We start from the raw sequence: 12,561 nt of genomic DNA, 5'->3' as shown, positions 1-12,561 counted from the left end.
TGTGGATTCATGCAGAGGAATGCAATGCCCCCCCCCACCCCACCACCAGCCCCCTCCTCAGTGATGTAAAACGAGTCATGGAATTTCACACAAGTGACGTGTGGACACGCCATGGCCACTCCTCGTCCACATGTTTAACAGTCGCATGAATGAAGCGGTGAGGCCATGTTTTGCATCGCATTGAAGACATCGTCAGAGAGCCAGAGGGTGAAAAAGAAAAACACGTGGACGCTTTGTTTCTTCAGAGGAGAATTTTCACTGACAGTGGAAAAGTACTGGTGGTGAGGAGGAAAAGCAGGGAGGGAGAGGGAATTAGTAGGCTATGCACAGGAGGGGGGAGCTTAGCAACACACGTGTATGGCAGCAGGAGAGAATGAGGACAGTACTGGAGACAAGGAGAAATAGCACAATATCTTGTGCCTATCAATACCAGAGTGTACATTTACACTTAGTATGACAGGGCACATGAAGTTTAAGAGAGTAGCCTTTCCCTGGTGAACGTGTACAGTACTGTATGTGCTTGAGTCTCTAACTCAATGGATTTCTGATGATAGCAGACCCAAATATAGTCAAATCAGGAAACCTTATTGGCATAAATATCCATATAGAATAAATTAATTTATTAGAATAAACATTCTGTTGGTAGCCACAGTTACATAACACATCATTTCTGATTTGAAAAGCATTCTATTAACATCTAGAATTTAAACTGATGAAAATTAGACCTTCATTTTACTACAATAAAATGCAGATCTATATTATCAATGACGTAAGCATGTAGACATCAAGAAGAACATCAGTAAACACACACACACACACACACACAAGTACAATACTTGACCACTTAAGTTTTTCAGCAACAAATCCATTTATTGGCATCTTCAGAAAAATATAAGCAGTAAGTTCACATGTATTTATCCCTCAGGGTAATGAACCAACCAATGCTACTGCCATTCAAAACCTGCATACACAATAGATGCCATTATGCACAATGACACCTAATTAGTCAAAGCTATCGATAAAATGACAGTGAACAATCTTATGATAATTTCAATCAAACATACTCAAACAATGACTCTTTACCAAACACTTTCCATCTTCCAAACATGTTTCTGATCTCATTTTGAAACGCTTGTTGAATTATTTTACCCCCATTCCGCACACTAAAAGATGGTTTCAAAATATTTTAAAGCAACTGTAAATCAAAACAGATTTTCCACATCATCATTGCCTCATGCATCAGATTAAACCAGATGTCCATGTCATGTCATTGATGATTGACAGTGAACTCCTGTAAAAGAATAAAGTCACAAATAAACTTTGGGACAATTAATGACACATCAAATTTAACCACACCTAAAGACAGAGTTTACTGTAAATAATTAACACAAGAAAAATAAAAGTAAATAACTAACATCCAACACAGGGTGCTAAAAGTAAAGTATAAGAACAAAGTAAAAAACAATAACAAAACAAAGTTAGAATTGTAATGTCATTCTAACTACAATTTAAATGTACTCCATCTTTATTCAAAACTGGGCAGGCCACTTAACTCTGTTCTGTTCTTAGTTCTCTTCTGATGATCATTACTAGAATAATTCAACAGTGTGCTCTACTATGCACCACATGTTGTAATTAAGTTGTCATTGTGCTGTGCCTTTGAGAGAGAGAGATACAAGTTGATCTATATCCTGATACAGTTTGGTCCACTACAAAGCCAATGACATTCATCTGGGCCAGGATTGTGCTTTCATGTCAATCAATTCATATATATATATATATATATATATATATATATATATATATATATATATATCTTACAAAATACAAAGTTGAGCCAATTTTAGTTTTCACTTTTTTATTGCATTGCAGAATGAATACACAGACCTTCCCACTTTCTGAAATTCACTCACATACAGTACTTGTGGTGGACCACAATAAAAGAATGAGTAGCCTCATCCTGGGTTGATCAGGGTTTGGTTCCTTAGATTTCTTGAAATGCCCAAAGGTAGAGACAGAGAGAACCATAAAACTTTCAGGGGTGTGATTTGAATTTTGTGCCTTGTGTACTACTTTCAATAATTTATTTGTATGAAATGCAAAATAACAAGGACAAACAATTTCACTGCATCAATGAACAACACTTTTCAATTAAATATTGTCAAACAAACAAACAAAAAACATATCCATACTCATACATCAAACAATTGCTGACCTTTTATTCTTGCATTTTCTCTCAACTAACATTACATGTGAAAAAGCAGAGGCAAAAACAGCCCTGCCCAGGTTCCAAAACCACATTCTGGATTCTTCTGCTAGAAGAACTAAATATCATTTTTGCACAGCAATGACAAGACATCCCATTGACTGATGTTATATTTTGGGATATATATAAGGATATGTCAGGTTTTTTTCATAGTGATTCAAGAAGTGATTTTATTTAAATACTTCATTATTTGGTTGTCTCTTCTTTAAGCTTATAGCTGTGCTTTCAAAGGTAACACTTTTAACAGTTGACAGGAAATGGTGAAACTCAAATTTGTTTTTGAGTATGTAAATTCCATCAATGAGAAACATCCCATTATGTTCAACAAATTTCAGCTTTGTGACGAAAATGGATACAGAGTCTCAACAAGCTAATAGTTAAAAGCTGATAAAGCAATACCTAAAGCATTTATACGGACACATATGAGTTACTGGTTGGATTACACAGTGGACTCAGTAGAACAGACCCAATGGCTGAGAACTGAGCCAGATTTGCTCTTGAATCACCTGTCTTATGGGTTCCTTAGTTCTAAACATGAGACCTCAGCTTGTTCTATTGTGAATGTTCCCTGCTTTTAGTAAAAAGGCTTTTTGGTGGTTCCATACCTTTGAATAACAACAAAACAAAAAATAGTAAAAAAAAATAGATCAATGAAGGCCAGGCTTGGAAAGTGCTTAATAGAGTACAACAGCACAGTTCATGACTATGGGTAGACAGAATTAGACATAATGCTATGGGCCATTCACATGGAAGAACAAACACGTGGATATAGGAAGAAGCATTGTGTGAACATCACTAATTTACTCTGCACACTGCAACACTGCTTCAGAGCCATGACCGCAACACAGCATGTGATGCTGTTCAAGACAGGCTACAGAGACTACTCTAAACTTACTCAAAAAGACAACAAAACAAGAGGAAATACACAATGATTGAATGATGTCAATGGTCCCAAAACAAAGTCACAAATAGTCACTACACTAAATACAGAGACAAATATATAGGTTTTTACAGAGAAATAGAAGTATTATAAATAAATAAGGCAAATATCACCACATCACTTGCTAGAGAAAAACGGTACATGTGTTACTTTGTTGTCCAGTAATCTCATATATGTCCATCGGCATAAAAAGTTAGATTTTAGGTAGAGCATTTTGAGAATGCAGATATTTTATCCATCTACAGAAAGAATTCCAAGAATTTCAAAAGTCTGAGATTCAATATCTGTTATATCTTTCTTTTTAGGTCTCCCCAAGGTAGCTAAACATCACACTGTAAATATTACAGACTCAAGATATCTTTTACAGAACTCAGATAATACAGGTGCCACTGTTCAAAATGTAATTGTACACATTCCCAAGAGCTGCAGCATATCTAAAGGGAAAAATACACAAACATGAAAACTCCCAAGGAGCACACCACAACAAGGCCAATGTTCAGCACCAGCTTGGTTTTGGGAGGTTCATAAAGCATCTCCATGATGATTTGTTCTTGGTCTTCCTCTGGCACCTTAGCTTGGGTTGTGGGCGCCTGGTCCTTGTAGCTGTTGATCCAGTCGAACAGACGCATGCATAACCCCTTCTCCCCTTGGTGGTGTCCGGTGATGCTGCTGTTGTTGGGGAAACTTCCATCCTCCTCTTTGCCCACAAGCTCAGTGAGGCCGTTCCCAAAACTCTCCATGGGTGTGGGCAGCTCGCTGTTCGGGATCATGGGCATGTTGTCTCCGGCAGGGAGGAGGAGTTTGATTTCAGCGTCATCCAGGATCTTCTCTTTCTGGATGTCGGTGGGTACCTGCTTGTGGAGGGTGCCGTTGCAGTGGATGGGGCCCTTTTCGGGCTCGCGGAGCTCCTCGCAGTCTCTGACAGGATGTCCCTCGACTTTGGGAAGCCCCCAAAAAGTGGTGTTGTGTGTATTGTCCTTCGAAGGGGGAGGAGTGCAGAGACTGACCACTACAGCAACCCCTCCGGAGACCCAAAAGAGACTCGCTGCCACATACATGTAGTGAATGTGGGTGATGAAAAAGGGGCGGTCATCGGGCTGGTCACAGCGGGGCTCACGGTAGATGAACCCGAGGATCAGGCGCGTGGTTCCCAGGGTGAAGCCAGTCATGCCGCCCCAGAAGGCGCCTGTCTCGTTGCACCGTTTCCAAAATACGCCAAGCATGAACAGGGCAGCTATCGGTGGAGTAAGGTACCCTGCAATCTCCTGGATGTAGAGGTACATTTGGCCCCCTTGCATCTCGATGATGACTGGCACCCAAGCAATGCTGATTCCCACCATGACGATCACAAACATGCGGCCAACGATCAACAGCTCTCGGGAGGAGGCGTACTTGCGGACCATCTTGTAGATGTCCAGGGTGAAGATGGTGCTTGCGCTGTTGAAGATGGAGTCCAGGTCGCTCATTAGAGCGGCGATCATGACCGCCATCATCAAACCGCGCAGACCGACCGGCATCACACTCATCACCAGACGTGGGTAAGCAATGTTGGAGCAGCCTGCCTGACTGCCGCACACCTGCATGCAGTGTTCTGGGCTAATGCAAACAAGCTCGTCTGCAAACAGTATGCGGGAGATCATCCCTGGAATGACAATAATGAACATTGGGAGGACTTTCAAGACTCCTGCCATGAGTGTAGAACCCTTGGCGTGGACGATGTTCTTTGCAGCAAGCACTCTCTGGACGATGACTTGATCGGCGCACCAGTACCAGATTGAGGCTGGCGTCTGGCCCAAAAGGAAACCAGGCCAGGGAATGTCCTCGTCAAGAGGCCCACGCAAGATCCGCAGGGAGTCTGGCTTTGGATAGATGCGGCACGAGTTGGTATAGGTGAAGTTGCTGGCTGCCAGTATGGCAGTGACATTGGGGACAGCCTCCATGTACTTTTTCCTGACTCCCTCCAGGCCACCAACCTTCACCATGCTGATGATGGTCAGACTCAGAGCGCCACCAATCATGAGCACAGCCTGTAGTGTGTCGGTGTACATCACAGCGACCAGGCCGCCAGTAACGGTCAACAGGGCAGTCATGCTGATGAGAATGATGATTGACAAGTACAGATTCCAGCCTAGGGACTCCTGTATAAACAGGGCGCCGGCATACAAGTCCACAGACAGCTTTGTGAAGATGTAGAGCATGATGGAAAGGGCTGCGAAGTACATCTTGAGCCTCCGCCCGCCGTAGCGCTTAGAGAGGTATTCTGGCATGGTGTAGACCCCGCAGTGGATGTACACAGGGATGAAGACCCAACCGAGGAGCTGCAGAAGAAGCAGGGCGTTGAACTCCCAAGCGCCGACGGCAAAGCCACTGGCTGCTCCGGATCCAGCCAGGCCGATGAAGTGCTCGCTGCCGATGTTGCTGACGAAGAGCGATGCTCCGATCACAACCCAGTTCATGGACCGCCCAGCAAGGAAGTAGCCACTCACCGTGCTCTGATTGGCTTTCCACATGGCGAAGAAGCCAATCGCGAGAACCAAGACAAAGTACAGTGCCACAATAGCAATATCTGCAGCTTCCATCATTGTTGGAGCCATGTTTCAGACGACAGTCTACTCCCGATTTAGTAAGAAATTCCTTTTTAAAAAAGTACCTACGGGTTAAAGATGTAGTTTAATGGAATAAAAAAATCCTATGCAACATCTGCTTTTGTTAAAATGCTTTATCCTTTGGTTTGCTGTCTGTCTGGAAGGGAAACTGAAGAATCCACCATCTGGTCAATTTCTATGAGTATTAAGGTAAGGTAATCCACCGGTACTGCACAGGGGATTTATTTGGGGTAGGATGCTTCTGGTCTCTGGTCTAGTAATGGCTAGAGCTTACATTCCTGCAAGACAGCAAAGACAAAGACAAAAGTCTAATTAGTGACGATGTTGAAGGTGACTAAACGACTAAACGATGAGGAACGACACACCGGCACTTCCACTTGAACATCACACAGAATTAGACTTCTAATGTGATATGCACAAATTCAAAGAACAAACCTGAATGTGTAAATATACTTTATTATGTTATCTGGAATGCTAAAAACATAATGTCATCACTCACTCAATGTATTCATGCCCATTAATTTTAAATGCACAACAGTGATATGCTGGGCCTGTATTAATACATAGTATACAAAATAAAGTGACAAAGCGACATACAAATAACAACAATGCAATAGTTAAAGCAACACCAAATAACAACAATGCAATAGTTAAAGCAACACCAAAGAACGTTTCCTCTGTCGCACGCACGCTATTTGTTTATCACAGGCTTTGCAAATAAGGATGTCCACAGACAAGGTAGAATATGTTGCATGAGTTTATGAAAGTATGGTGTATTGTAACACTAGATGCAAGTCAAATTTGTAGTTTCTTATGTCTCATTCCATCGAACTACAGATCCGCTACCTGATCTGGCAAACTTACATAGTGCGTTTATAGCCGATAGAGGGCCGCGAAGCGAATGCAGAAGTGCCGTTCACCCTGTTACGAGTTGATGAACCACTGACAGTTGGACAGATTATTTTAAGGTACAAAAAACTCTTTGGTGTTGCTTTAAATTTAACAATTTAACTACAAATTTAAATTTAACTACAAATTTGACCAAGGAGAAAAGCAATAATAAACAACAATGTCAATTCAATCAATAGCCTAACGAAAATAAATAGATCAAAGGTCAAAATCCCTGTGCACAGCTCTTATTGCTCCAGGTGCTGATGGTGTGCAGTATAACTATTGAAAAGTCAAAAGAGTAGTATACATCGCACACTGGAGGGTATATTTTGCTGACTTTATTTGGCGTGAACAACGTGTTTCGCAAGTTGCTTCATCAGGTTCACGGAACATTGAACAGATATTTGGACCCCTCTTGAAAGACCCAAAACTATCACAGGAATGGAGAGCACTGGGAAACTCATTCCACCAACAAGGAACCACTGAGGAACAGTCTTGAATTTGACATAGCGTTTACGGCTGCGTTTTTATCGACACAACAGGCGCTCATCAGAAGACCGCAGTGGGCGGTTGGGGATATTCATTGTGATCATTGAATTAAGATAGCAGGGAGCAGATCCAGTCAGTGCTCTATAGGCCAAAGTGAGATATTTTAATTGTGAATAAATAGTTGAGAATAAACTGTGGCCAATATAGGGAGCCAGTGGAGAGAAACTAGGAGAGGACTTCAGTGCATGTGTCCTCTCTGGAAGACACAGGCGTGCTGCAGCATTCTGAATCAATGGTAACGATCTTACTACACAAGCAGGTAGGCTAGCTAACAGTGAATTACAATAGTCCAGCTTGGAGATAACCATGGCCTGTACAAGAAGTTAGGTGGAATCTTGTGTCTTGATTTTGCAATTGGTGCTACATGCTCAGAGAAGTTAAGTCAGTCATCAATTATGACACCCAAGTTACGTGCCGATCTAGTTGGGGTCAGTGAAGATGAGTCAAGCTGGATGTTAATCTGTTGGGGGATAGCTGTTTTAGCTGGAAACACCAGAAGCTCAGTTTATGAATTATTGACCCATTGCAATGAATAATAATAATAATAATAATAATAATAATAATAATAACAATTGTTGTTGTTGTTATTATTATTATTATTATTATTATTATTATTATTATTGTTATTATTATTATTATTGGTGTTGTTTTTATTGTTATTATTATATTTGTCTATGTTATAACGTGATCATAACTGAGAGCACCGACAGAAGACATTGAATACTTCTGCTGAATCTTGGAATTTGCCACTGTAACCTAGCCTGACGAGCCAGACCCACATTAAAATGTAGGGTCTGGACACTCACCGTTCGCAGTGCTCAGTCCGAGGGGCGGGATAATCAGTTGTCTTTCAAATTCCCTCTGCACGCAATAGGACAGCGGCAGCGCTATGAGTCCCATGCGTTTCCCACCAGCGGAGCTAGTTGGCTAGTTTAAACGTTTGCCAACTTAATAAAAGCTTAATTAGTGTCACACTGTTCGCCAGCAGCAACATCCATCTTATTTGTTTTCAAGTAGCAGGGAATTCAAGCCAAACCGTTGCAACTCTGCCATCAATCATTATGTTAAGCCCACCTAACGACTCTATACACGATTTCATTGGACTGATTAAGTTTCGATTTCTGGAGCTCACAAGCCAACGGAGAGTTGCTAGACTAGCCCTGGCAGCAAATGTAATTCGCTGCCGCTAGGGGCGCGTCTAGATTTCTAGGCTACCTGTAACCTTCCTTGGCTGTTAACTTTTGCATGTCCTCAAAGACATCTGCTTGCATGTCTGATGCACACATTAATTCAACATCAAAAAATTATTCAACAAAAGACAGGCAAGTTTGATTTTCCCAGGGCATTACAGAAGAAGAGTTAGATTTGGTCTCAGAACAAGTTGGAGACAGTGAGGCAAACATAGTCTACTTCAAAGGGACCACTGTCATAGCCTACTGGCTTGTTTCAACGGTTATCCCCACATAGACCAGCTCCACTGATTATTAAAAATGTATAATGCATATGTCTAGGGATATTGTAGAGCTATCATGCTTTCCAGTGTACTGGGGACAAGCACAAGTAAAAAAACACTTTATTGTCTAACACTTTATTGTCTGCAAGATCAATGTTTTTGTTTTGCAAAATTAAGATTGTATCTGAATAAAACTTAAATGTAATGCTCAACAACACCACAATTTTCTCTCTCACACACTCTCTCTCCCTCCACAGGTTTCAGACAAAACAGTTCCATAAACAGTCTATTGCAGTTCTTAAACCCTCTCCATCCAACCGTATCTTTAAAAGAGGCCTCAATTCTCCACAGTCACACGCTTTCCTCTCCTCACAGTCAAGGGCCCTTCATGTCTAATGCAGGGATCTCTTAGGGGTAGAAGGTATGAAACGTAGAAAGGTATAAACTGCCGTAAGGTATGTAGGCTACTGCCGTAAGAAAGTCAACAGCAACTTTAACATGATGTAGCCTATATCATTTGGTTACAGTAGGCCTAATAAAAATAAATTAAAGCTTCAATTCCAATATATTAGCCATTTTGTAATTAATTTAGGTTATACAATATTTGTCTTCCTTATTGTAATGACTGAAAGGCATGCAGCAGGCCCATCCTCCTTATGTTAGGCTATGTATGGAGTCTGATCCAATGTTATTGCTCAGTTGATCTATCTCTGTTAAAAGTGTTAGTAATAGCTGCCTGCCTATACACACAGTAAAGTGGTTTGCATTGTTAGATTAAGATGGAATGGTAAAATGAACTCGGTAGGCTACACCTCCACCGCATGATACCTGTTGCGCAAAATAGGTCTATATTATCCAATCACATTTTAATTCAGTGTCCCTAAAGCAAGTCATTTCTGTATCACATGGACGCGCGCCATGCCCAGGCTCAGCTACGACAACAATCAGTCAGTCATGGTTTCAATTTATAAGAGAGTTATTGCGTTTTTTCAGCTAGTGCACTCCACTGATCTCTATGCTGTCAACTTCTTCCCGCATGCATTTGTACCATAATGTCACGCCCCATAGGCTACGTGACATTATTTAGCGGCGATGGATTCAGCCTCTTTGGATCAGAGTCGCAGGTGGAACTTTCCAGAACGATAGACGGATAGCCGACTCCACTCCAGGTAATAGTAGCGATGCAAGCATGTTAGCCATGTCAATCAGTGGGTAGCCTATCAGTCACACACCGTAGCCGAGCTGCCAGATGACATGGTGACCTAATGCCGACAACAAAAACCTTGGCTATGTCAAGCCATCGTATAATTCACACCCCGAGTGTCATCACATAGGCTACACTAATCCTATACTACATCCGGTGGTCTAACTTTACTCTACATGAGTTGACTCACAGTGCTTACAAAATGAGTCATTCATTTTACCGAATACACAGCAAGCTAAAAAAGAAAAAGGAAAGGATGGTTGCCGCTGCTGCGTAGGCTGCCAAGACGGACACTGCATCAGAGAGGCGCCAGGACATTTCTAGAATGCCGTGTTATAGTAGGCTAGCCTAGACTATGGCATAACAGGTTAAACTTTACCTGATACACTTTCTTACAACTGACACTATCTTGGTAGGCTCGTTTAGCCATCTTTGGAATCAATAGGCAAGTGACGTTAGTCTAACATCGACATCGCACATTGTTTTCCCTGACAACCGTTATAGGCCTAATTCTTTGACGACACGACAGAGTATTTTATAGGTTAGACCTAGCCTACTTACCATTTCAACGAATGCAAATTGGCCTAATATCCAAAAGCCACATAGGCTACAGCAAGTACAGTAGCCTAGCTAGCAGACATCCGTTCAGAATGAATGAATCGCAATCTGCAGTCCACTTCGATGTCTCGAGGTTTGGTTCGCGATGCGAAGTTAGTAACAGCAATATTCGTCACTTTAGCGATAGCTCGCTTGGGCAAACTTTGTAGGCTATTCTTCACAGACGCATCTTCAGGAGCGCTCTTTTATAGCCTAAATCGCCTGGTCCATTTGAATGGGCTGATATCTCTGTACACGCCCCAAATAAACGTATTCTTCATGCCACGCCCATCATGAATCCCGTAGATCAGGGCTACCACTTAGAAATATTAAGAAATTATAAGGACTGGTTATGAACTTTTTTTTATTGCATTAACATTGCATGAACATTTGTTATTGCAGTCGCTGTTTTCACAGCCTCTTTTATTATGGTCATAACATGAGCAATTTTGACTATGGAAAATTCCAGATTCTCATGATTTATGACTAGGCTAAGTCATTTTGGGTCAAGCTCTAAGGCCTAATTCTAATCCTATTTAACTTTAGGCCTAATAGGTGTAGAGAACAATCTAGAATTTTCCAGATGGAATCTCCCCCTATGAAAGTCTTTGTAATTTTCCTAGATTAAAGCAAAACCATTCTGGAATATTGCATAACACAGTAGCCCGCTAGAAAGACAATGCAAAATATCATGAGTGGTCCAATATTCTGTCATAAATTCTATTTCCAATTTTGTTTGTTTGTTTGTGTGTGTGTGTGTGTGTGTGTGTGCAAATGAAATTCAGCCTATATGAAGCCATACAATGAAAAGGCATGCATGCAGAAGGTTTGCTGAGACTTGTATATGCAGTGAAGGGTTCATAATGGTTCTGATGGTGATGTCACTGGAATATGTTATACCACCCAAACTTGCACGGTGCAAGTGCTTTTGAAACTCAAGGTAGCAGGTGCCTGTGTGTGGTCCATATGGAGATTCTGCATCAGCTGTGTCCGATGATGAAAAGGGACAAGACAATTTGATGCCGTCTAATGTGATTATTATGTAGGCCTATGTATGAAATATCCATTCATGCAGAGAGAGAGAGAGAGAGATACATTGTATGAAATGTTCTGATTTTTAATTGTAATGCATTCCATAGTGTTAATATACTGTGGATTAAATGTAAATAATTTTCAACAACCATACAAGATCTATGGCCTGATTTACCAAACCGAACACTACATAGACACCATACAGAAAACCTCCGGTGCAGGTCTACTTTGTGCATAATCCCCTGCTGGCAAACCAACCCGTAGGCTACTAATCCTAAAGTCTACTAGAAAGACATTAATTCACAAGTAAGTGTATTTGGGATTATGCCATGTGTTAGCCTGCACTATACATTTTGTAATGCAATTGTTTTACACCAGTTGGAACAGGAGTCCCTGTATTTTTATGCCCCACACCACACCATCATCGTGTTGTTGTCCCTGTCAGTCACAAACCCCCTGTGAGACTAGGTTATGCAAAACTTATCACATTGATCTGGTCTCTAAAACATTGGTCTATTATCATTTTGCTCAGAAAGTTGAGGAATTTAGTCTGTTCCCAGTTAATTAAAAAATAAATTGAGCTGCCCATGGACATCACATTAAGAGACTGCATAGATTCTGCCAGGTAGGCTAGGCTAAGGTATAGCAATGCTCTAGTGCACAATATCCAGTTGATTGTCATATTATACATCTTATTATTTGTATAAGGGTGTTTGACCATCTACTTATCAAAGTAAAAGTAAAACCATTAATTAAACAATTATACCATTTCACCTTCAGTATAGAGGAAATGCCAGCTATGCTAAGAAAATATATGGTATTTTTTCTGAATTATGTAGCCTTGCTGTATTGTAGCTTAATCACGCATTTTTCACTTCAGACCCGTTTGCGTAGGCCCATTGACCAAACTGGACACAGCTGAGTGGAGCCATTCTCTGGTGGAGATAGATGATAAAGGCAGGCCTACAAGTCCCATAATACATGGGGCGGCGGATGGACGTATTTCTAGTGCGACTTTGGCGC

At 41.2% G+C, this 12,561-nt stretch overlaps 1 protein-coding gene across 1 annotated transcript; it reads right to left on the bottom strand.

The window, feature by feature from the left end:
• Positions 1-1,842: 1,842 nt before the first annotated feature.
• slc5a3b (solute carrier family 5 member 3b) lies at positions 1,843-10,741 on the bottom strand. The gene is made up of 2 exons (XM_076263112.1): positions 10,471-10,741; positions 1,843-6,090 (listed from the first exon to the last, which is right to left on the bottom strand). The coding sequence occupies exon 2, from the start codon at positions 5,798-5,800 to the stop codon at positions 3,641-3,643; it is 2,160 nt and encodes a 719-aa protein (XP_076119227.1). The 5' UTR covers positions 5,801-6,090; positions 10,471-10,741; the 3' UTR covers positions 1,843-3,640.
• Between the last annotated feature and the right edge of the window lie 1,820 nt (positions 10,742-12,561).

Source organism: Alosa pseudoharengus, unplaced genomic scaffold (assembly GCF_046254945.1).
Source record: "Alosa pseudoharengus isolate Yale_2024_CS ecotype anadromous, Long Island Sound unplaced genomic scaffold, YU_APseudo_1.1 YU_APseudo_1.1_scf_3, whole genome shotgun sequence".
In the NCBI taxonomy this organism is placed as follows: Eukaryota; Metazoa; Chordata; class Actinopteri; order Clupeiformes; family Clupeidae; genus Alosa; species Alosa pseudoharengus.
This window is presented reverse-complemented; position numbering and strand designations above follow the sequence as displayed.

Excerpts from the sequence above, each read along its gene's own strand:
- slc5a3b (XM_076263112.1), bottom strand. The coding sequence starts at position 5,800 with ATGGCTCCAACAATGATGGAAGCTGCAGATATTGCTATTGTGGCACTG.